General features: G+C 42.9%; 1 protein-coding gene across 1 annotated transcript in view; it reads left to right on the top strand.

Moving 5' to 3' along the window:
* KDSR (3-ketodihydrosphingosine reductase) overlaps positions 1-23,620 on the top strand; it is a 39,082-nt gene extending 15,462 nt beyond the window's left edge. The window contains exons 6-10 of the mRNA XM_019937190.3: positions 3,988-4,179; positions 10,113-10,196; positions 13,140-13,223; positions 15,709-15,810; positions 19,714-23,620. Coding sequence (XP_019792749.1) covers positions 3,988-4,179; positions 10,113-10,196; positions 13,140-13,223; positions 15,709-15,810; positions 19,714-19,833 — 582 coding nt within the window. The 3' untranslated portion in view covers positions 19,834-23,620. The remainder of the gene's footprint in view (positions 1-3,987; positions 4,180-10,112; positions 10,197-13,139; positions 13,224-15,708; positions 15,811-19,713) is intronic.
* The last annotated feature ends 2,235 nt before the right edge of the window (positions 23,621-25,855 follow it).

Genomic DNA, 25,855 nt, shown 5'->3' with positions numbered 1-25,855 from the left:
TTGCAGCGAATCGCCCACGCTGGAGGTGGTCTTGGGGAATACCAACACTTCTCTTAATTTTCCTTTTCAGTGGTTTTCTCTGTGGGTTCTTGGAGGTGTATCTTGTTTTATCTACCTGTAGCTATCAATGAGAGTAGTTTTTGATTGGGATTACACTGCTGCTGTAGATCCATTTGGGGAGAACAGACATCTTAATAACGTTGAGTCTTCTAACCCTTATAACATAATATATATCTCCATTTATTTAGCTTAAGTTTTCTTTAATCTCTCTCAGCAGTGTTTTGTCATTTTCAGCGTATGGGTCTTGCACGTTGTTTTTCAGTATTTCATGTTTTTTGATGATCGTGTAAATGGTTTTTTTCATTTCAATTTCTGAGTGTTCATTGCTAATATAGAAAAATACAATTGATTTTTGTGTACTGATCGTGCAGTGTTGCTGAACTCCACTATTAATTCTAGCACTCATTGGACTTTCTACATCCAAGGTCGTGTCATCTGCAAGTGTTACTTCTTCATTCCCATCTGCATACCCTTATTCCATGGGCTGGAACTTGCAGTACAGTGTTGAATAGAAGTTGGTGAAAGCAGACATTCTTGTCGTGTTCCTGACCTTAGGGAGAAAGCACTCAGTCTTTTAAGTATGATGTTAGCTGTAGTTTGTTTTTGTTCTCTTTTTTAATTCTTTTTTTTTGGCTGCACTTCACAGCTTACAGGATCTCAGTTCCCTGACCAGGGGTTGAACCCAGGGCCACAGCAGTGAAAGCCCAGAATCCTAACCACTAGGCCACCAGGGAACTCCCTGTTTTTTGTTTTTGGTAGATGCCCTTTATCAAGTTTAGTAGTTTATCCTAGTTTGCAGAGAGTTTTTATAAGGAATGAATGTTGAATTTTGTCAGATGCTTTTTCTGCATCTATTGGGATGATCATAGAGTTCTTTTTTAGTTTGTTAATATGGTGAATTACATTGACTAGTTTCCAAATGTTTCCAACCTTGCATTCCTGGGATAAACGCTGCTTGGTTGTGATTATTATTATCCTTTCTTTGTTCTTGAGGGATATTAGCTGTACTGTTTAGTAATGTTATTTTGTGATTTTTGTATAAGGGTCAGGGTGGCCTCATAGCATGAGTAGGGGAATATTCCCTCCTTTTCAATTCTCTGGAAGAATTAGTGTAGAATTGATTTATTCTTTTTTAAAGGTTTGGTAGAATTCACCAGTGAAGCCTGAGGTTTCCTTTGTGGGAAGGTTTCTAACTTTAGTTTCTTTAACAGGTGAAGGGCTACATCTATATCTTTTTATCTGTTTCTTTTGGAGTGACCTTTGGTAGCTTGTCTCTTTTAAGGAATTTGTCCATTTCATCTACCTCGTTGAATTGACGAAAGTTATTCATCATATTCCCTTATTATTATTTTAACATCCGTAGAGTTTGTAGTGATGTCACCTCTCTCATTTTTGTTATTGATAATTTGTGTTCCTTCTCTTTCCTACCAGTATGACTACAGAGTTATCAATTTTGTTGATCTTCTCAACAACCAGCTTTTGGCTTTATTGATTTTTCTATTGTTTTTTTTTTTCTATTTCATTTATTTCCTTTTATTTTTATTACTTCTTTTTCCGCTTACTTCTGTTTTAAGTTGCTCTTCTTTTTATAATTTCTTCAGGCGGAAGCTGAGGTCATCCATTTAAGGCTTTTTCCCTTTTCTAACACAGATACTTAGTGCTGTGGATTTCCACCTAAGTTCTGCGTTAGTGGCATCCTACAAACTTTGATAAGTTGTGTTTTCATTTTCATTCAGTTAAAAATATTGTATAATTTCCCTTTCCATTTTCACTTTGACCCTTGGATTATTTAGAAGTGTTACTTAGTTTTTAAATATTTGGGGGATTTTCCAGAAATCTTTCTCTTTTTGATTTCCAGTTGAATTCCATTGTGGTCAGCAAACATACTTTGCATGAGTTGAATCCTTTTGAATTTATCGAGACTTGCTTTATAGCCCAGAATATAGTTTACCTTATAGCCATTCCCTGTGCACTTGAAAAGAATATATAGCGTCAGCCCCGCATATCCGAGGATACAGACAGCTGACTGTACCGTGCCATTTATATGAGGGACTTGAGCATTTGCAGGTTTTGGTATCGGGGCGGTGGGGGGGGGGTCCTGAAACCAATCGTCCATGGATACCGAGGGTTGGTGGTATTGTGCTGTTTTGGGTGGAGTGTTCGATCAGTGTCGATAACATTGTTCAGGTCTCCTGTCTCCTTACTGATTTGTGTCTGCTTGTTTGTCAATTATTGAAAGTGGGGTACTGAAATCTCTGATTATGACGGTGGGTGGGTTTGTCTATGTGACTCTTTTAAGCAGACTCCGTCCGCATTCCTGTCCTCCAGCCCCACGCCTGCCCTCCTGCCCCCAGCGGTGCTTGGTGTGCTGCATGGGCCTTTGGGGGCTTCTGTGGTTTAACCTTGCTTCTTAGTTTATCTTCTCCTCACCTCGCGTTCAGCTTTCTGCCAGGTTAGTTCTCACTCGTCATTCTTTTCAACGTCCGAAATGTCATTGCTGCGATTTTCTTTGCTCACGTGGATTCTTGCCTTGAAAAAGATCTCTATTGAGATTTTAGTGGGGTCTCTGAAGGGAGCTAAGGTTTACACATGGCTTCAGTATGCCTTCTTTTTTTGTCAAACCAATATAATGATATTAAAAAACATTTGGGGGGGAAAAATGGGAATCCCAGAATCCTAACATAGTCACTCACAATTTTCTACATTTCTTTGGTTTTGTACCTGTGCATATGTACTTTTATTTAATATTCAAAATAGTTGCAGTCACGATGTAAATACCGTCTGCCCTCTGCTTTTCTTTTTTTTTTTTTTTTTTTGCGGTACGCGGGCCTCTCACTGTTGTGGCCTCTCCCGTTGCGGAGCACAGGATCCGGACGCGCGGGCTCAGTGGCCATGGCTCACGGGCCCAGCCGCTCCGCGGCATGTGGGATCTTCCCGGACTGGGGCACGAACCCGTGTCCCCTGCATCGGCAGGCAGACTCTCAACCCCTGCGCCACCAGGGAAGCCCTGCCCTCTGCTTTTTTTAAACTATTTCCCGCTGGCCTGCTGGTGTTTCTGGTCATTGTTTCTAAAAGTTACTTAATGCTGTTGAGTTAACATTTCATGATGGACTTAAAGTTTGCCAGTGAAGTGTTTGGTTTCACATGGTGATAGATCGAGTATTTTTACAAGACTTTTAATATAGAAACATTGTAATGCAGTATCCTGAGACTTTCAGGTTGAAAATGTAAGGTTTTTAAGAGTTCCCAGGATGAGGGGAAAGTAGATCTTGGTGCCTCTGTGAGTTCTTACCCATCATAATATAAGAGCCGACATTTATTGAGTAATTGCTGCAGGTCAGGGGCTGTGCCAGGCGCTTGCCTTGTGTTTCCTTTCAATCCTTGCTGCAGGCCTGTGAGATCACACCCATATTAACCCTGTTTTCACTGAGGAAATAAGTAGAGTGTCTGACTTTTCTGTTCATCATCAAATAGGCAGTAAATGGTAGAGCCCAGGCTTTACACCACAGTCGCTGCTGTCAACCCCGGTCCCCGTCTCTTTGTGGTCTTCCTGTCACTTACAACTAATAGGGCTGGAAATACTTGAAGCTCTTTCCTCAAAACTGTTTCTCAGAAAGTGTTACCTGTAACATGCAGTGTACTTTTTATAAGGAGAAGATTAATTTTGACCAGTCTTCAGCAAAGATGTAAGTGCTGTCGTCGTGAGAATGTAAGGCTAGATTGAAATAGGCTCCCAGTGGTAGGTCCTGTGTGTCACGGTCACTTACAGGATCATTAGGCCTTCATTCGTTCAGCAGATCGGCTGAGCTCCCAGTCACTTGGGCTCCACTGACGAGCTCAGACTTGGTGAGAAGGCAGGATGCCCGTGGGATGCAGCCTTGGGGCGTTGACCTTGCTTAGTTCTCGTGGCCTCTTTGTTCCCTGCAGAGATTAATGAGCGTCAACTACCTGGGCAGCGTGTACCCCAGCCGAGCGGTGATCACCACCATGAAGGAACGCCGCGTGGGCAGGATTGTCTTCGTGTCCTCCCAGGCGGGGCAGTTGGGCTTATTTGGTTTCACAGCCTACTCTTCGTCCAAGTTTGCCATCAGGGGATTGGCGGAAGCTTTGCAGATGGAGGTAAGAGCTGTCTTCAGTCAGCCCAGCAATATATGTTCCCCTTTAGTCTGTAACTTCCTTACACGTGTCATTGTATTAAATTAGAGATTTGTAGATTTGGCATTAGTGAAGGAGAATTGACGCAACCCCTGAACTTTGCAGTTAACATGCTTTTCATTGTGTAAAAATTTAATACACAGTTAGCACTACTAACATCTTCGTAGCATTACAGGCATACCTCAGAGATTTTGTGGGTTCGGTTCCGGATGCAATAAAGTGAATATCGCAATAAAGCGAGTCACATGAATTGTTTGGTTTCCCAGTGCATATAAAAGCCACGTTTACACAGTACTGTGGTCCATTAAGAGTGCATAGCATTATGTCTAAAGAAACAATGTACATTCATTCCTTAATTAAAAAATACTTTATTGCTAAAAAACGTTAACCATCATCTGAGCCTTCAGTGGGTCTTGGTAATAACATCGAAGATCACTGATCTCAGATCACCATAACAAATGTAATAATAATGAAAAAGTTTGCAATATCGGGAGAATTACCAAAATGTGTCTTAGAAACACGAAATGAGCAAATGCTGTTGGAAAAATGTTGCCAATAGACTTGCTCAGTGCAGGGTTGTCACAAACCTTCAACTTGTAAAAAATGCAATATCTGTAAAGCGCAGTAAAGCAGAGCATAATAAAGTGAGGTGTGCCTTTACTGGCCTAATACTGTGTGAGTGTTTGTAAGATATTTTATTCTTTAACTTTTTGTTGTTGTTGTTCTTTAACATTTTTAAAGATACCCCTTTAACAAAAAAGGTCTGTCCTTTATGACTGACTAATAAAACTAACGTGTTTGAAGAAAGAGCTACTATGTAGCTCTCAGTTTTTAGACAGATTCATTTAGCTTGATCTCAGTTTCCTTGTTTGTAAAAATGAGAAACTAAAAATTGCATTTGGCTTTCCTAATACTTATATTTTAATATCCTAAAGAAATATTGAATGTGAGTGCGTTTTATCTTCACAGTGAATAGAACATCTTGTGGAAGGAGGATGTGGTTAGGATTAGCATAAAATAAGCACTTGTCAGATGTGTATAACCTTCCTCCTCAGCTGCGTGAAGTAGACTTCTGCATTGTTGTCACATGGGGATGCTTAGAGAGCATCGCACGTATCTTTCCAAAATCACGTACTTTAAGGTAAAATTCTTTCTATTTCTATATGCAGTTGACCTTGAACATCACACGTTTGAACTGCGCAGGCCCACTTATTTGTGGATTTCTTTCAATAAAGACTATAGTACCTCATGATCTGAGGTTGGTTGAATCCGTGGATGCAGCTCTGTGGGTACGGAGGGCCTCCTGGAAAGTTATACGTGGAATTCGATTGTGCAGGGAGTCGGCGCCCCTGACCTCCACGTTGTTCAAGGGTCAGCTGTATACTGAAATATAACACTTAACACTTAGATTCTTAACATCATGATGCTAAGAAGCCCACAGGAAGCTTCACTGTGGCCAATCCTCTTATAGTAAGAGTGTGATTTGAGAATCCCATTTAATGATTAAGATCAAGGGTGGATAAATTTTTTTCCTGTAAAGGGCCAGAGAATAAATATTTTAGCCTTTGAGGGCTAGATGGTGCCTACTGCAGCTACTCACATCTCTTGGGATAGCAGGAAAGCAGCCTTGTGCAAGATTTAAATGAACGGGTGTGGCTATGTGACAGTAAACACACAGGCAAAGGGCCATAGCTTGCTGACCCCTGATTCAGAGAGCCCCCAGAAGAGCCCGTGATGGTACATGGCAGAGTGCCACGCTGCCCAGATATCGGATGAGCAATGCAGTGCAGACGTGTTCTCGGGTCAGTGACAGAATCCCGACCTGCCACTTAGGGACTGGTAGACTGTGCTGTTCTCATCCCAAAGGAACCAGCCACAAATTTCATTGTCATCAATGTCCTTGATACTCTTAATCAATGACAGGTCATTGTCATATATGCTTAGCCAATGGGGCACGTATGCCTGTGAAATTTCCGACAAGAACACCGGTATTTCTTTTGTAGTTTTTACTTTGAAAAGTCCCTTTATGAATAACCGTCTTATTTTTATAACAGTTTTGTGAAATATACGAGGCAGATGTTGTTATGCCACATTCTAGATAATAAAACTGAGTCTTCAGTAAAGCCATTGGGTTGCTCAGAGCCACCTCATTACTCTGTGACAGAAATAGTAACAAAGTCCATGCCTTCTCGTTCTGCCTTTTGGCTCCCTGTCTGCCTCTGTAACGTGTCTATAATTCAGGTCAGGGGTTGCCTCACCCCTTCACATCGGTCTCAGAAACCCAGTAGGAGAAGGAATAGTTTGGAATTGAAAGGTCTGTGCACGAGGGCTTTTTGTCCCCGAGTCTTGTCTTGCAGAACGCCTTCAGGATTCACTCATTTAGGGCAAAGTGTATGATCCAGGCAGCCTGGTTTCCTTTCGGGTAGAAAGAAGATGTTGATAAAGCAGAGGGAAAAGACAGGAGCTGCTAGTCCAGACGAGTCCCTGAAGCCTCCTGATGACACGCGTGATTCACGGGCTGCAAGTGGCCGGTCTGGACTTGCTGGTCAGCTTGACTTCGCTCCGTACTTGGACTCCATTAAAAATGCCCTCACATAGGGCTTCCATGGTGGCGCAGTGGTTAAGAATCCGCCTACCAAGGCAGGGGGCACAGGTTCGAGCCCTGGTCCGGGAAGATCCCACATGCCGCGGAGCAGCCAAGCCCGTGTGCCACAGCTACTCAGCCCACGTGCTAGAGCCGGTGCTCCGCAACAAGAGAAGCCACCGCAGTGAGAAGCCCGTGCACCGCAACTAAAGAAAGCCTGTACGCAGCAACGAAAACCCAACGCAGCCAAAAATAAATAAATAAATTAATTAATTAAAAAAAACAACCAAAAACTAAACACGTACATGGAAAGTAGGTTTGAGGGGAAGTAAATTCAGTAATCAAAATCTAGTTTGTTCATAGCAGAACTTGCATCAAAACAATTGTTTCCTTACAAACATATCCTGTTTTTGAAACCTGGATCATTTGGTCTGTTTGGCCAAGGTGATTTTTGTGTTTTTGTGAATGAAACCTTCTAGACTTAGTCAGACTCTAAGTGCTGTTTATCATTCTCTTTTGGTTTAATGAATTCCTAAGTCTTCCTCTCCACCCCAGCCCTTGACCCTCAGACTAAAGTTGGACCTAGAAATGTTTTACATACAATGACTAAATTTGAAAGAATGCTTTGTTGGCTTTTTTTTTTTTGGTCGTCCTTTTTTGACTCAGTCTTTTAGGTACAAATACATCATTTAAAGATTTTAGAAGTTGATCTTTTTGGAAAGCAGACTTCTGAGGTGGGGTGTAGCCAAAGATGTGGTAGCAGACACCAAGTAAAAGAAAACTAGGTGTCCCCCTTTCTATTTCCCTTGGCCTCATGCCCCGCCCCCCAACCCTGTCTTTTCCCGCCACGGCCCACAAGTAAGCCGAGCTTTAGTTCTGGAGCTTCATGTCAACAGCTGTAATCCTTTCTCCAGCCCCCATGCCTTGGCTTTGATGGAGTGAGGAGCAGCACACCTTTGGTGAGATAATTTTGGTAATAAGTCAGTTCTTGAACACGTAGGGCGTCTTTCTGATTGAGAATGAGGCCAGGTAGAAGGGAGGGAATGGTAACAGGATGGGACTAGGGCAGAGCAGTGGGGGAGACACAATGGTCAGTGAGCAGAACAAGGAAACGCAGACAGGGGCTACGTAAATGGGAATCAGTGAAGTCCTGGCTTATACATTCTTAGCAGAAGTGGGCTTGAGGAGTCAGCACTCGTCTTAGCAAGAACCAGTGAAGCCAAATGAACCTCATTTCCTTTTCTGCCGGGGTTATGGGATCAGTCAATTAAAGGAAGGTTGTAGATATAGTTTATACAGATTTTAACAAATTATTGAACCAAGGGTTTCAGGGGACTGTAAGCTCCACGAGGGCACAGTAATAATGCAGTGAGTATTTGTTGGATTAATACATACAGCGGTTAGGTTACTAGCCACTGGAGGTATCCAGCCATAGGTTGAGAGGGTCATTTGGCTCCATGATTGTAGGGAGGACACCAGTACCCAGAAAGGGATTGGACTGGTTTCTCCCAACCCTGACAATCTGTGCCCACCCCGGGAAAAAGCTGTTCTGGAAAGCTGTTTTAACCATTTGGAAGCTCAGCTATAACCTTGCCTTTGAGAAACACTGCTTTGACATCCTGTCTTATGTTAGCTTAGTACCACTGTCCTGGGTCATTGCCGGGGAGGGAGCAGTGCAGAAGCGACCGCGTCTGAGCAGTCAGCTTCAGGCTTTGGGTGGGCTGTCTAATTACTGCTTATTGGCTTTTCTTTTTTTGGTGGTGTTTCTCTCTGGTCTGTGCACAGCAAAGGGCAGGGCCGTGGGAGACAGTTTTTAAAGTCAGTATCTCAAAAACAAGTGGAAGAGGAATTGCTTGCTCATCAGCTTCACTGCCGGGCCGAATCCCAAGCTATTGACGAGCACGGCCGGGCCTTAAGCCGCAGGCCCCGGCGATGCTGAGTGAATGCACTCTCACGCCCTAGGTGCGCGGAACCGAACCAGCAGGGACACCGTCCTCTGCTCTTGCACTTCCTGGGCTGGCTGGCCAGGCTCTCCTGCCCGCGTGCTTCTCCTGCCCCTGTGGCTCCTCTGCAGCCCTGAGGACCGTGCTTCACAGAAGGAAGTAGGGAGAAAAAAAGCCAAATGTAACACAGGACCCTGGGATGCTCTCAGAGGCTGTTACACGAGGAAGCAATATAATATTGTCACTTGCAGCTTCCTTAAGACACACAGTGGTCTTCCTCACGACCAGCTGCCTGTCCGCTGCCAACTTCCTTAGGCGTTTCCGTGCGGCTAAACAGTGAGCCAGAAGCAAACAGAAGTCATGGCAGAGATTCTGATGGTTTAATCCATCCTGCTTAGCGTCCCTAAGCCTCAGGGCCAGATACGAGCGTGGAGCACGGGGTCAGTGGGAGAGGTGTGTCCTGTCCGACCAGCAGGAGAATCTTCTAGAATTGTCGGAGGTGTGTTTATGAGTGAGGAGACCCAGCAGTGAGGTAAACAAGCCTAGGATTCTGTTCCAGAGAGAGCCAGGGAGCTGGGAAGAGAAGCTGGGAAGGAGTTTGCACGTATAGATGTGGGATGAGACGGTTCACAGGTGAGGTTGTCCTGGTCTGACCTGGGGGGGTCCACGCGGGGGAGCGTCCTGTCTGCTGGCCCTGTGGCGGAGGAAGTGACCCCTGAGCCCCTCATTGGCCGGGGAGTTCCTGAACCAGCACACTTCCCAGGGGATGGATATAATTCTAGACCTGGGTCTGGGGTGGCACAAGAAGGGCATTGGGGAAGGGATTTGAATGATCTCAATATATTTTGCAAATGAAATCCACATAACGAGGGTTTGAGAAGCAGCCGTGAAGGAAAACAAACCCCTCTTGTGGAAAACAAACTTGTTTTCCTTCCTGATGGCCGAGGAGTAGACCTGTCCCGTGGCCTTGGCCACCGAGCCCAAGTGGTGTGCGGTGGCAGGGAGGACGAGCGGATTTCCCCTTAGCATCATCTGCTCTCCTCACGGGCAGCTCCCAGGCCCCTGGTCAGCGGGAGTGGAAAAAACTTAGAAGGAGGCGAATCTCCCTAGCTCAGGGCCAGCTGTTTTCTGGAATCGAGGTTGGGTGAGCTTTTTGCCTTTACTTCTAAATGATCTTCAGGGCCAGGAGTTTCCTGATTCACCTGGTGGTAGTTCTCCTCTTACAGAATCACCCTGTTGGTCTCACCACCTTTTGAGAAAATCAGGGCTGTGTTTAGAATGTCTGCCTGGCAGCCAGTGCAGGTTGATAAGGGAGGATGCGAAATTGTATCTTGTTTACTGAAGGGGTCGATGTTGTCTCTGAAATGCAGGTGAAGCCGTATAATGTTTATGTCACAGTTGCCTACCCACCAGACACAGACACCCCCGGGTTTGCAGAAGAAAACAAAACCAAGGTAAGTATGCCTCTCTGTGCCCTGTTTCGAGTTTTGAACGTAGGAAACCCGTTTTCCCATTTACTGTTTTTCCACCCTTCGGCCTGGGGGCACTTTCATCAGTCAGAAAATTGAGTTCCTTTCAATTTATGTGCTTGCAAGAGGCCTCCGAACTTTCTGGAACTTTCATTTAGAGTCTTGGAGGATGTAGCCCTATTTCCAAAGGCCATTTTTGCTAAGAATCTTCAAGCTTTAATTAATAAGGTGTTTGCTTTCTGATTGAGAGTACAGCTTGTATTTTAACTAACAAGATAATACTCTTTAAAAATAATATTTTCTCCCCTGGCCTTAAATACATTTAAACACCTGAAATGGTTGCCGATCCGTTGTCTCCACACGGGGGTCTAATGGGCGCCTAAGACTTAACATTTGCAAAACGAAACTTGCGATTCCCTCTCCTTCCCCCCTTATTATTTTCCATCTCATTACCCGGCGCCCACCATTCCCCCAGCTGCTCAGGCTGGAAACCGCAAGGCCAGCCTTGATTCCTCCTCTCACACCACACATCCAGCTGACATGCACATCCTCTGGGCTCTGTTCTCAGAATTTATCCCAAATCAGACTTCTTTTTTTTTTTTTTTTTTTTTTTAACTGCACGTGTCACTACCATCCCAGCAGTGAGAACCGCTGATGTTTTTGCCTGAACTTCTCTCATGGTCTTCAGCCTGGCCTGCCTGCTCCTTTTCTTACCCCGCTGGGGTCTGTTCTTCATAAAGTAGCTAGTGATCCTTTTAAAGCCCAAGTCAGGTCTTGTCACTCCCCTGGTCAAACCCCTCTTGTGTAAAAAAAAAAGCCAAAAAACAAAACTGAAAAAAAAAAAAAACCCAAAAGATCAAAACCTCCTGTACAGCACAGTCCTGTAGAATGTTCTAGAATGGTGGAAATGGTCCTGCGCGCTCCTGTATGGAAGTCACATTGTGGCTGTTGAACACTTGCAGTGCAGCTAGTGGGACCAAGACACTGGATTTCTAATTTTATTTCATTTTAAGTAATTTAAAGTTAGAATTAAATAGCACATGTTGGTGTTGGCTGTATATCAAAGAGTGCAGCTCCCCTAGCTCCCAGCGTGCCTGGAATAGAATCCAGAGGCCTCGAGCCTTTTGGGTCCCACACTGTCTGGACCTCGGCCACCTGTCCGCAGCATTTTCTCTTCTCCTTGGCCTTAGCCACACCGGAGCCCTGTCTGTTCCTTGAGCTTGCCTGGCCTGTTCGCACCTGCAGGCTTTGCTCTTGCCATCCTCTCTCTGGATATTCAAATGGATCTTCCTCCTGTGTTTCTTTCCATCTCTGTACAGCCTTCATCTTGGAGAGGACTTCCCTGACCCTCTGTTATCTCAAGTATCCCTCCCGCGAGATGTGAATCCTCTTCCCTGGCCTTATTTTTCTCTATAGTGTTCATCACCTCTGGACATTAACATTAATACAGTGACTGTCAGTCATCCTGAGCTGAATGCCAGCTCTGCACTTTGTTCAGATGAACCTGCCTTGACACGTGGTAGGCACTCTCTGAGCAAACAAAGTGGGGGAGAAAGGAATCAATCAGAACTTATCCCCTTGAACTTGGTATTGATGTGTTTTCCTCTCTTTTATAGTGATGCTTAGTAAGTGTGAATCTGCACAGCATAAAAATTGGCACTTATGCTCCATGGGCTGTATATTTGCAACAAGATGTTTATGATTTAGAAGCTTTTTCTCCTATTCATTTCTCTTTGGCGCTGCCTCTTAAAAATTACTACTATTTCAAAGAAGTAAATTTAAGCCAAATGAATAAGGGGAATCTGCTAAGCAGATTTGCAACATTTGATAAATGGTCTTTTAGGCAGAAGCCAAAGCTGACAAAGGACGGTGATTTCCCTGTGAAGATTTGATTTTGTTGTTAAATTGGGGTTTTTGTTTTTCCTCCACTAAAATGTCAGGCTGACTTCTTTGGGTAAATAAAATTCTACCTTGATCTGCGGGTCCCGTAGGGGGCGCCATAGTGCCTTTAAATCTCCTGAGTATCTGGCCACACATGGTTATGTTAGCCTGGGGGTCTGGAAGAATCAATGGTGGCACCTTCAAAAGGGCTTTTCTGTGACAAAGTGAGAGAGTGGCATGGACATATATACACTACCAAACGTAAAAGAGACAGCTAGTGGGAAGCAGCCGCATAGCACAGGGAGATCAGCTCGGTGCTTTCTGACCACCTAGAGGGGTGGGATAGGGAGGGTGGGAGGGAGGGAGACGCAAGAGAGAAGAGATATGGGCATATATGTATATGTATAGCTGACTCACTTTGTTATAAAGCAGAAACTAACACACCATTGTAAAGCAATTATACTCCAATAAAGATGTTAAAAAAAAAAGGGCTTTTCTGTTAATTTAGGTTCATCAAGAAACACTTGACTTTTATGAGCACTATGCTATTCTATTTTAAGAAAATATGTTCTGTTTTTTATTTTATTTTATGTTTTCAAGCCTACATGGTAAATAAAATTTATTGTTTCATGCCATTTAAGGCTTAAGTTTTGAAACTTCTAACTGGAACTCCCTTCTAAAGAATTTTTGAGCACATGTGTTGCATGTCGCTCCAAAGAAGATTTTTTAAAAATGAAAATAAAGACAGGGCAAGGTATTTTTTTTTCATTTTTTAAACTTAAGCTCTGATGGTCCTCATTGGAACTGAGACACATCCCACAGAGAGTAGCTGGGGTCTCCTTGTCTTGCTTCAGCTACTGGGCTGAATTTTGTACAGTAACCAGTAATCAGTAAACTGATTTGAAATCTAGATAGAGATAATTCTAAAAACAGGAATCAGTTCAAAGGCAGAAAACTGGAATTATGTATAAATTTGGGGAGGAGGGCTGTAAAATTATTTTTTAACTCGGTGAGCAGTAATGGTATGTCTATTTTTTTCACCTTTAGCCCTTGGAGACTCGTCTTATTTCAGAGACCACATCTGTTTGCAAACCAGAGCAAGTGGCCAAACAAATTGTTAAAGATGCCATAGTAAGTAAAAACCTTGTTTCCTTTTATTAATAGTTAACAGTACTGTATTTCCAAAAAGATATTTTTCTCAGGGCTTATTTCAAAATATAAATTATTGGGGTTTTGTGGTGAGTTAAATTCATCATATCTAATATTAGATTGTACTTTTTCTTCCCTTGTTGATTCCATGTTGATTAGTAGGTTCTGGAAACTAGTAGTATATCTTAATCTTAGGAACAGATTGATCAGTCTGAGAACTTCGGTTCTTTGAAAGGAAAATGAGACTTAACCTGTGATGTGTAAACGGTATGTACTATATACTGTGTGCGGCATGTTGTCCTCTTCTTTCCTGCAGTATTTTCAGTTTTAGATAATTTTAGGTGTCTTACTGCCAGATGTGTTGATGAAGGATTTTTCTTTCACCTTCCTGCTTCCCAGTATCCTTTTCCCAAATGTTTACTAATAAGAAAGTACCACAAGCCCACTGGGCCATCATCCTGTCAACTCAGCTAATGCACTTCCAGGCTACCGAGTTTATTCTGAGTCAGAAATGGTATTTTTAGAAACCAGGTGCTATTCTGTAGGACAGCGTATGTGCCGCAAGCTTTTTGGCAACATTCCCGTTAACCCACATGCAGAAAAGTATACATGTACAGGGGATGTCTGTAAACCTTAGGACCCGTTGAATTTAGGAAATTTGGGGACGATTGGAACGAGAAGCGTCAGGAGGCTGGGCCTTGGCCTGGAAGGAACGTCCGTGCCGTTGCATGTTCAGGCTGAGCCGAGCAGAGTACAGGAAGCATCGAAGGCTATTAAAATATCTGCAGAAGTGGGGAGAACTTTGCCCTGATTGTGTTCAAAGGCATAGAAAGAGGGCACCAGCGGATTGGGCGGACTTTGTTTTTCCTGCTTATCTCAAGTCAAAGCAAACACACTCCATGTTTTTAATGATCCGAAGCAGCTCTTCGTACTTTGGCAGGATTCATTTAATCTGGCGGTTCTCACGCTTTTTCATCTCTTGACTCTAAAGTTGTCGACAGCCCCGGAGAACTTTTGTTTCCATGGGTTATATATTTGCCGTATCACAGATTGAAACTGCGCCATTTTAAAAATATGTATTCATTTAAAATAACAATGGTAAATCCATTATATTTTAATGAGCATTTTTTATAACAAAAATTATTTTTCAAAACAAAATGTAGTGAGAAGGGTGGTGTTGTTTTACATTTCACTGGTTCTTTAATGTCTGTGTTAATAGAGGACAGCTGGATCCTCATAGCTTCTGCATTCGGTCTGCTGTAACATGTTATTTTGAATGAAGGATATAAAGTAGATCTGGCCTTATGGAGACATATAGTTGGAAGAGGAAGGAATATGTTATAGGCTTCTCAGAGAATTGTGCACGTTCTTATTTATTTTTTGGGAGGGACATAAAACCTAAACTGGATGAATAGTAGTTTCTTAAAGGTTAGTTGCAATGTGAAATTGAAACTCTATCAATGAACTTCTTGTTCTCTGTTACATGTTACATTGGCCTGCCTTGCACTTCGAATGTTTTGTACCCATTCATGGTTTTGTAACATTATGCATTAGTCATTTGGAAAATATGGATTCCTTGAGTTATCAAAAAAATGACATTCATTACTATCACTGCTGATCTTATTATAAAAGTCTTTCTGTATTGGGAAGCTGACAGTCTCAAAATGGCAGATGTACATTTTCCCAATTCTTAATTTTTCCTTGAAATCTCAGACCTGAACATTGATCACAAAAGCTGCCAGTTTTCCTGGAAGCGACAGTCCTTTCATTCATTTTCTGCCAAGTATCTTCTGGATACCCGTGTTTGAATAACCACAGATTGTCAGTCCATGGTTCTTGCATGTAAAAGTAGTGTTCTGCAGAGAAAGCAGGACCTTTCCTGACTGCGGGTGGAGGAGGGCTCTTCTTCCAGGCATCTGTCCCCTTCTATGTGGATGTCACAGAATATTAGGACATGTCCTCAAGGGTTGAGATTTAACAAAACGATTAATTTTACTGCTTTATCAAGGGCATTTTTAAGCAAAACTGACATTTAAAAATTTTTTGGAGATTTAAACAATTTCTGTTTTCTTTGTGTATTTATTTATCACTGCAAGTGTGTGTGGCAGTGGAGAGGCACCACCAGTGTGGTCTGTGCTAATGAGACAGCAGTTTTGCCTGTCAGTGCAAGTGTCACTGGGTGAAAAAGGCATTTAGCGTCTTAGTATCATCATGACAATCGTGTTGTCCTCGTGGAAGGGTCTCAGGACGCTCAGGGTCCATGGACCCCCATTTTGAGAAGTGGCTGTTCAGCCATCCCAGCCCATCTGCTGAGCCCACGTTCGGCTCTGAGCTGCGACATGTGCTTTGTTACCCTCTCCTCCTACCTGAAGTGAACAGACACACGTCATTGTTTCCAATGTGACTGAGTTGATTCCTTCCCATGTCGCTACTATTGCCTCTGTCTTTTCTTTTCCTTCTGTTTTAGCAAGGAAATTTCAACAGTTCCATCGGCTCAGATGGGTACATGCTCTCGTCCCTGACCTGTGGAATGGCTCCGGTAACTTCCATCACTGAAGGGCTCCAGCAGGTGAGCTGAGCTGTGCCTAGGCCTCCGGACCGATGGACACACAGACAGACAACAGGCGCCTCTCAGTGAACCTCAATGAGAAAAGGCTAAAGGAAGACATAGCAACTTTACATGAGGATGTGAAGAATTTTTATTGAAGTATCAACTTTTTTCTTCCTTTACCTGGGAGAAGTAAAAAGGAAGTAGGTTAAAGCTGTAACTTGAGGAATTTAGTCTGGGAAGAAGACTTTCATGCTGGGTACTGTGGATATAGAGAGAAAACACTGTCTCTGCTATTGGGGTGTTAATCTGGGTTCTCCTCTGAGAATCACTCATCTTCTGTGTTTGAAAAATGGAAATCTCTGTCACTAGGGGGATGGGGTGGACTTGCCTGAAAGTCCTGGAATATTAGACTGGAACAATTTGCTGTGGGTCAGGCCACAGAAGCTTAGGGAGATAAGTCAGGGATTCAACGCAATCCCTGCCCTCACGGAAATTATAGTTCATCCAGAACACACACAAAAGTTAACTGCTCCTTGATGAGCCGGGTGCCGTGTTTGCTACTGGAGCATCAGAGGTAAGGCAACCTCTCTGACCTCAGGGGGCTTGCAGTCTAGAGGGAGAGACTGATAAGAATGGTGAGGCTAGTACAGTGCAGCGTAATGAGAGTTATAACAGAGGACTTGCTCTAGAAAGACCAAGCCGAGGGTGACGGAGGGTAGGAGGAGGGCAGGGAGGGGTGGGAAGGCCACTGAGCAGGGGCTGCCCCCACTAGCGGGCAGTTTATGACAAAGCGCTACGCAAATGTGCAGTCGATGTGCAGTCGACCACGTCCAGACGGAAAGTCCCCGGGACTTAGGTGTTGATTTTCCTCCCTCTTCTCTTCTCACTGTGATTCTCTCCTAAGAGTAGATGCTAGGGACTTCCCTGGCTGTCTAGTGGTTAAGACTCTGCTCTTCCGCTGCAGGGGGTGAGGGTTCGATCCCCGGTCGGGGAACTAAGATCCCGCGTGCCGTGTGGCCAGGAAAAGAAAAAAAGGACGAGCCACTACATTTCTTTTAGATGTTTTCCCTGGGCTGTGACTTTACGTCTGAAGTTCAACACGTCCACAGGAAGACTTTATAGTATTTTCCCCAGCATCCTGCCCCCTGCCTTCAGTCAGCAGTTCTGTATTCCCTGCCCCCGTGATCAGTGTTCACGTTCACTTCCAAGACCAACCAGAAACGGGCATGTCATCGCCCACCCAGCTTCTCCTGCCCCTCACATCGGGGCAGCTCTGTCCGCCCGCCCTCTCGTCCTGGGTCGGCCCACTTTCCTGGCCCTGTCACTGCTCGTGCAGCTCAGACCAGGACACTCCGTGCCTGAGGCTCTGTGAGCCAGAGGTTGTGAACCGGGGAGCCACGCGCCTGTGAAACGTTCTGTTTGGTCCATCTGGTATGAGCCTGCGTGTGGAAATAGAATAGTTTCAAAATTAGATTTATGTTCAAAGTCGAGATTTTGGACTTTTCTTGGAGACCCAGCAGCCCAGGGTCTGCATTCTCACCTGGCATCACCGGCTGGCACGGATGTACAGGACACAGACTCCCAGCCCCTGTGGCGCGGCCCTCTGACCTCCGGCCCTGTCACCCCCTCTTCCTTCTCCTCTTGCCCCTCCTCTTCTTTCTGCCACTTTGTCATTGTCCCTCCATCCCGACTTTCCTTTGACCAACTTCCAACCTTCCTTCAAGGCCTCACCTTGAACGTTGCTTTTTCCAGAAATCTCCATGACTGGGTGAAATGCCTTGGACTCACCCCTATTTTAGCCTCTGATTATGCTGTAGTATAATTGCTTTTTTTGTGTGTTTTTTTTTTTTTCATTCCCTTAAGTTAAAAAAACAAAATTTGACTTCATTTATTTATTTATTTTGCGGTACGCGGGCCTCTCACTGCTGTGGCCTCTCCCGTTGCGGAGCACAGGCTCCGGACGCACAGGCTCAGCGGCCGTGGCTCACGGGCCCAGACGCTCCGCGGCATGTGGGATCTTCCCGGACCGGGGCACGAACCCGTGTCCCCTGCATCGGCAGGCGGACTCCCAACCACTGTGCCACCAGGGAAGCCCTGACTTTATTTTTTAGAGCAGTTTTAGGGTTATAGAAAATGTGAGCGGGAATTAGTGAGTTGCTGCAGACCCTCTCTTCCCCTCCCCCCTCCCTATTATTAACATCTTGCCTTACTGTGGCCACACTGTTACAATTGATGAGCCAGTATTGATACATTATTACCAACTGAAGTCCATAGTTTGCACTAGGGTTTATTCATGGCGTTATCCATCCATCCTGTGGGCTTTGACAAATGTAGAATGACATGTATCCACCATTGCAGTGTCATACAGGCTATTCACTGCCCTGACGTTCCCCTGTGTCCACCTGTTCATCCCCCACCCCCCTTCTGAACCCCTGGCAACCCTTGATCTTTTTACTGTCTCCAGAGTTTTCCTTTTCCAGCTTCCCTTTGGTTTTTACATTTTTCAAAATTATCCTTGCGCACACTTCAGAGAATCAAATTGTTTTTAAGACTCATTATGAGAAACAGCAAACCCTCACCCCATATCCCGCGTTTCACCTTTCTCAGGAGCAGTCAGGCTGTCCTCTTAGCTGGACCTTCTGACCTTCACCTCCTTATCTCTAGGCAGATACTTACGTGGCCGCTTCCACTTGATTTCTCAGTTCGGGATCAGGTACTAGCTCTGCTCTGAAGGATGAGGATGGAGCTCTCCTTTTTCCACCCTGTCCCACCTGCTCACACCCGCCTCTCCTCCATCCCCACCCTCCCTTTTTAGTGATATTGTGATTTTGGTTAGATCTGTATTGAGATAACCATCCTTAGGGCTATTTAAATGCTCTTCACAGCTGAGCTATGTAATGCGCATAACTAATTTTCCTTTCTTATACAACCTTTTGTTTTCCCTGAAACTATTGTTGGCCTTTTTTATGTATTATTTCTGTGTATTATTCCTAATGACTGTCTTCATCTCCTCTCAGAAATATCAGATACTCTGTCAGTTTCACCACTGGAAGGAATGCCTCCTGGTGCCTTCTGACCTGCCTGTCAGGAGTGGCTGCCCCCAGTCAGGTGCTTAGCTGACCGCGGCCTCCCCTTCACGGTCATCCTGGGGGACCCGTCTGCCTCTCTTGGGTATTGGGTCCCCTGCCTTCTGCGTCACAGGACATTGCCTTTCTTTGTTGACACCGCTCTCTTTGGCTGTTTACCTCTTCTGGTAGCTTCCTAAAAAAAGGGTGCTGGGGAGGCAAATTTTTTGAGGCTTTGTGTATCTGAAACTATTTCTTTTTAAAATTTCCACGTACAGGTGTTGTAGTGAGAGTTCTTTACTGGAAAGAGTGAAAATTAATGGATATGGTTAATTGCTGTCTTAACCCTGAAATAGTAATTGCCCTCTTTCAGTTGGTTGTCTGCCCTGGTACGGAGTGCGCGGTGGAGGCCGGCCCTGGGCTTTCTCACCACAGTGCTCTCAGCACCTAGTGTAGGGTCTGCCTTTTATGATCAGAACATAAACCTTAAACCAAAAAGCCTTGATTGTAGCTTGGTTACTTGAGGTGCTGCACTGGATCTACCCTAGCTCAGAGAACCCCAAGACTACTAAGAATCCCTATTTTGTTCTTTGTATAATTTGCATATATTAACTGGACAAATGTTTTGTCGTTACCTGTCTGGCAGGCCCTGTGCTGCCCAGTGGCTCAGAGCAGACAACTTCTGTTCTCCGTGTTCTGCTGGCACTTACAAAGTTTTCCTTACACGTACTCATCCTTGGAGCGGATTGGAAGATGCGTCTTAGAAACTATTTATCAGAGACATAGCCTAAAATCCCTTGACATGGATGATTGTGTCGTCCTGTTGCGTGAGCTCAAAGGTCTCTTTGTCTTGCAGGTAGTCACCATGGGCCTCTTCCGTACGATTGCTTTGTTTTACCTTGGAAGCTTCGACAGTATAGTTCGTCGCTGCATGATGCAGAGAGCGAAATCTGAAATTGCAGACAAAACTGCCTAATTCTTATCCCTTGGAAAAAGACTTTCTAAATAATTTGACCAGCTTGCTGCTAAACGGGACGCAGTTTTTGGCCTGCAGACATTCATGTCTTGCTTTCGAATCTGTGAGGTTGGACCAGTGCTCTTCAGAAACCTGGCTGCAAGCAGGGGGATAGACGTTCAACTCCAGAGAATATTATTAATACTATGCAAATTTGGAGCAGGAGACCACTTGATTCTCCGAGGCGGAGAAGTGATGGTAAGGGAATTCATAGCGTGTGAGCAGGGTAAATGACAGGATTCCAGAGTGATCACTGAAAATTTTTTTCTATTTATTCTTTTTTTTCCCTGGTAGAGATCAAGTCCAGAAATGTACTTTCCAAGCACTTTTTTTAACCTTTCATGAGAGGCAGTTTATGGGTTCCTGGGGCCTTTTTTTTTTTTTTCTTTTTTTTCTTTTTAACTTGGTGTATTTTATTCCAGATGCATTTTATACATTGCCGCTGTGTCTGAGTGCATAGTAACGTCCCTCACTTACTCTGTTGCTGGTGGACTCTCGTGGCTTCTCTCTCTTTGATCCCATAAAACTACAAGGGGGATGGGAGAGGGCAATGCAGTGGAACAAAGGAGATAAATATTTTCCAGTCGGAAAAAATAATGCTTTCTTGTCTTCTTTAGACTCAAATGCTTAGGGCACTGTTCATTTTTCATTCACTGGGAAAGGCAGGCTCCTAAAATGTTTTCTGAAGAGAAGTCAAATCTTAGAAGCTTAAAAGTTTACAATTTCTTCAATAGCCATGATGACCTGAAGCTCACCCATGCCATTGTAGTGTCTTATTCTTCCCATGTCTTCCTTTCCAATTTTGCTTATACTGCTATAATATTTTTGTAAAAAAAAAAGAGAAGACCAGTTTTTTTGACTTGACTTTTTAAATTAATTAATGAATTTATTAAAGCAAATGAAAAACTTAGAAAGCGTGACCTTTGTCTCCTCGTAGCATATATGTAGCTTTTAAGAAAGGGTGATGATAGCATGTTTCAGTTTTATTCATTAAGAAAAAACATGTAGGACGACAAGACCGATGTTGAAGATACTCGTTTTTGAAATAAAATGATCACCCTGTTCTTCCTATGACTCTCCCACTGACCCTGAGAACATCCTCTCTGTACCACATGTTAAGAAAGCCCAGCCATCACTCTCACCGTAGAGACCTGGGAATCCCGTTGGTCCCCTGAGTTTTGTTTCGAGATGCCAGGCTCCGATGTCCATTGGTTGGATTTCCACAGCAAGTGCCTCTGTTGAGTTTTAGCCACCGCCACCTGCTTTGCTCTGTCATTGTATGTGTTCCTCTGACTTGAGGGCAGTCACCTCCATTGTAACGCTGTGTCCCCTCCCCTCTGCATACACAGTAAGTTTATACATTACCACCTTCCAGTTCCTTTTGGGGAGGAAAGACCACTGCTTTTGAAGAAGAAACTTTTTTTTATTGTTTAAAAAAAACAACACAAAAGGTTGTTTCGGTAACAGTACAAAACAATACAATTCTACAAAAGATTAAAGACCTAAAAATTATTGCAAATCTTTTTTGCTTTTGAGTTTTTGAACTCTTGACTTTAAAATGACTTAATTTTTACAAAGTAGGATGTCTAATGGCTTTAATCCATGGTGTCTTTTTAAAAGACATGAGAATGGCACATTTTCAAACACTGACAAAGACAGAAGAAATTATTATTTAATATATAAGGTGCTTGGGATGACTTCATTGCAGTTTATGGGAGTGGTTTGAACCCATAATGGTTTCATGAATCTTTCAGCCTTAGAGAGCCATCATCTGCAACGTTGAGTCATATCGGGCAGCCTCTGAAAGGGAGTAAAGGCTGTGTTCTCCTAATTCATGGATACAAATTAATAGCTGGGTGCTTCTCAATTTTATTCTTTTCTCATAAATGTTTCTCGAATGTTGGCATCTTCTACTGAAGGTCTATATTAAAATCTAGTCCCAGGTGATGCCTCATTTAATAAAATTAACTATTTTGCAATAGTTATTTCAATATACATTTCTCAAGGTATCCTCAGAGAGAACACTGTGACTCCAGGTCACCTACTGCATTAACAAATTTGCAATGCCCTGTTCCACGGTGGGTAGATATCCCCAACCCAAATGAAGCTCAGGCATGAGAGCAGATCTGTGGAGGTTATAGTATCAGGGAATGGGGCTGCTTTGTCAGAGACGGCAAAGGTCTACATTCTTATAACCAAAAAGCTTTGAAAACTGAGGTGTTCCTTTTTTTCTCCCTAAATTTGGTGCCATAATTCATTTGGTAGCAAAACCTGACTTGAACTGACTTGAGATTATTATAGTTTTTATTTATGCCACTCCATGGGCTGTTCATTAATTTTGTCCGAAGAAATACCAATGAGTTTGACTTACAGGGATTGCCCCAGACTCTGTGGAGATGTTTTGTAATATCCAGTATATGCCCCATACTACCTTTTTAAATGCAAAAAAAAAAAAAAATGATGAATTCTGAAACACATCTGACCTGAAGGGCTTTGGATGAGGGATTGTGGACACTTAAGCAGCATCACATAACGATCTGGCTTCATCCAAACCATGAAAATATTACAAGGCAAATTCTATTTTTTATCCTTTTTGGCTCAATTCTTGTACAACCTTTTTTTATACCGACTTGCTTTTTGCTCAGGGGAAGAAGAGAAAGCCTGAGTCAGATTGTTAGGGAAACTACTGGCTTTTTTTTAAGGATTGCATTGATTCCACACTTTCTATTGTACCCAGAAGTGGGTATGTCTTACTTGTGGCAGAAGAAGTTCAATCATAATTCTGTTGAAATGTGGGTTCTCTCTGTGTGAGACATAGGTTATTATGTGAGTTTCAGTTCCAAGTGTCTGCCTCTGCTAGGTTGGGGTGTACTGTTTTATTATAATGTATTTGTGAGTATATTTATTTTAAAATGCTTAACGTTACTCAGCCTTAGAAATTCCAAAATATGTTCAAGGACCCTCTATCATTGAAAAAGGTGTAGAAACAATTCTCATTTATTTTTACAAAAACAAAGTCAAGAGAGTTGTTCTTTATGTTTTAAAATTTAACTTTCACACCTGAAAGGAGAAGAAACTAAAAATGCTGTTAGTGATGGTCCCTTTATACGAACACATATATGTTTAATTATGTCTCTATTTGGATCTGTTAAGCCATATGTTGTTGATTCTTAGAAGTAAACATTTGAGAGACCATTTCTAATATTTAGATGACAAGAGCATTTTGATCACAGTTGCTTAGATGCAAAGAATTGTATGTCTTTGTCTTTCTAGAAGTCAATACCATAATAATTTTTTTTCTTACTGAATTGTATCATCAACAGATTTAATTTTATTACATCATATTCCACTTTAAACGTGTCTTAACTCACTTGAGGACACTTAAAAGATTCACACTTTTTGACATAAAATGTTTTGAATCTTTCTCATTTCCTTATCTTCTTAGTGACTCAGCTTTGAAAAAATACCTACTAACCATAACCTTCCATATTCTGGACTAAATCTTGTTTAGTTCAGACCAGTGATGGCAGATTTGGTATTTTGAAGAGGAGGTAATAGCTATTATATTTTACACTTGCTTGATATGACAACTCTAAAGACATTTTTAAACTGTTAAGAGTGCCTATGGCTATTTTGATATATATTAGAACCTGTGTTTGCTACTTTAGAAGCTTTTGTGGCAGAATTGTAACCTGATTTTCATATCTTGTATTTCTGAATCACAACAAGAAATAAATGGGGAACACGCTTTACAGATTCAAAAACTTCTTTTTTAGCAATGTCCATTTTTTTAAAGAGATGTTTAAACAAAACACAAACCTCTTTCATAATGTTATCCTAACCTTGCATCTTAAACACTTGACAAGGCTTGATTTATATCACTTTTTTAGGAAGTAATATGTTCACGGTAAGTATTTCATATTCTGGGCCCTCGTTTCAAATGTGTTCAGTGTTTGTTTGACTCCAGTGTGGGATATATGAGTCAAAGAGTAAGAAATGTGGAATTTAATAAAATTTCTTAAGTAATTATGTTTCATACACAAATAAATTGATTTCCCATACTTTAAACCTTCATATTCCGACAATGAAATATCTCCTAGACTCTTGAAGGGCATAGAAGAGAGATACGGGAAAGGACACGCCTTAGTATTTATTTCTCCGTCCTTAAGTAGAAAAATTTTGGTCACATTGAGAAGAGATGCTTTGGATGTCTTGATTGGCAAACTTAACCTGTCTTTAAATTTGAGCAACTTATATATGTAAATGGTACAGATATCACTTCTATAATTTTTTATGTTTGGACGTTTAAAAAGAGAAACATTTCCTGACCTCTGTTCCACTCCTGATTTTATACACCCCATTTTTCCTCCTTCAACATGTATTTATTGAGTGCTTGTGACGAGCTCGGTATCCAGGCGCCAGGGATATGACTTTGCATAAACAATCTGTCCCTCCCTCGTGGCAATTACATTTCTTATTTCCCTCCCCCCTTCGTCCCTCTGAAGGCTCTTACAAGCCTTATGAGAGGAAGGGGAACCACTCCCCATTCCTTTCTTCAGGCCTCTGAATTTTATGCCACAATTATTTGAATGCCAGGCACTATTCTAGGCTGGGAATGCACAAAGGCAAATATGGTCCCTGCCCTCAAATAGTTTATAATCTAGGGAGAAAGACACACGTCAGAAATTACATGGTGATCCAACAATAGCTATGATTAAGGTATCATAACATTTGAAAACGTAACCTGTGCTAGTCACTGTTGTGAGTGCTTTGCATTTTACTCATTTAAATCATCCACTAACCCTACCAGTGGTACCTTTATATCCCCATGTTATAAATGAGGGCACAGGCACAGAGCGGGTGTAAGTAACTAGGTTAGGGTCGCGGCTGCAAAGCGATGAAGCCAGGATCCACACCAGTTTTCTGTCTTCGAAGCTCCTAGCCTGCGTACGAAACCTCTTCTAATGGCATAAGTGGAATCCTAGGACTGCCCAGGATAGTCGGGGATGATCTCACAGGGGAGAAAGTTGTTGAGGTAAACCTTGAGGGATGAGTATGAATTTGCCACAGGAAAGTCGGGTTCCTTTCAGGGAGATGAGCAGATGTGCAAAGGCAAAAGACATGCGAGATCTTGGCGTATTCCAGAAAGCACATAGAGGTGATGTGGCTACAAGAAGGGAAAGTGGAAGGATTGGGTGGGTGTCCAGGGGGTAGGCTTGGGTCACATCATCCCATGCGCAGGAGTTGAGATTTCAGCCTCTGAAGAGCTTTGAGCAGAAATATGAAATGGCAAGATTTAGAAAGATCATGGTTCCCTTTGAAATTCAGGCGTTGCTGAGCCCTTGCGCCTTGGAATAAACATTTCTCATTACTTTGGAAAAAAACATATTAAGATAGAAGATAAACATATTGTTAAGGGTTGAATTGTGTGTCCTCAAAAGATGTTGATGTCCTAATCCCCAGTACCTGTGGATGTGACCTTATTTGGGAATGGGGTCTTCATAGATATAACCAAGTTAAGATGAGGTTATTAGGGTCCTAATCCAATGTGACTGGTGACCTCATAAAAATAGGAGAAAACAGAGACACACAGGGAGAATGCCACAGGAGGACGGCAGTACAGATCGGAGAGAAGCAGCTGCAAGCCAAAGATTGCCAGCCCCCAACGAAAGCTAGAAAGAGGTAAGGAAAGATTTCTCCCCAGAGCCTTCAGAGGAGCATGGCCCTACTGACACCTTGATTTTGGACTTTGAGCTTCCAGAAGTGTGGGAGAATAAATTTCTGCTTTAAGCCACCCAGTTTGTGGTACTTTGTTACTGCAGCTCTAGATAACAAACATATTAACCTTGATTTTTCTAAATGTGTTCATCAACAGTTAATGTCTGGGAGATACTGTGCTCTGTGCTAAAGCGTGTAAGAGAATAAACATTAGTTATGGAACATAATGTATATTCTTTGCCTGTTTCCCCTCAATACTATGGTG

This window comes from Tursiops truncatus, chromosome 13 (genome assembly GCF_011762595.2).
Source record: "Tursiops truncatus isolate mTurTru1 chromosome 13, mTurTru1.mat.Y, whole genome shotgun sequence".
Lineage (NCBI taxonomy): Eukaryota > Metazoa > Chordata > Mammalia > Artiodactyla > Delphinidae > Tursiops > Tursiops truncatus.
Note: the sequence above shows the minus strand (reverse complement) of the source record. Positions and strands in the feature narration are given on the sequence as shown.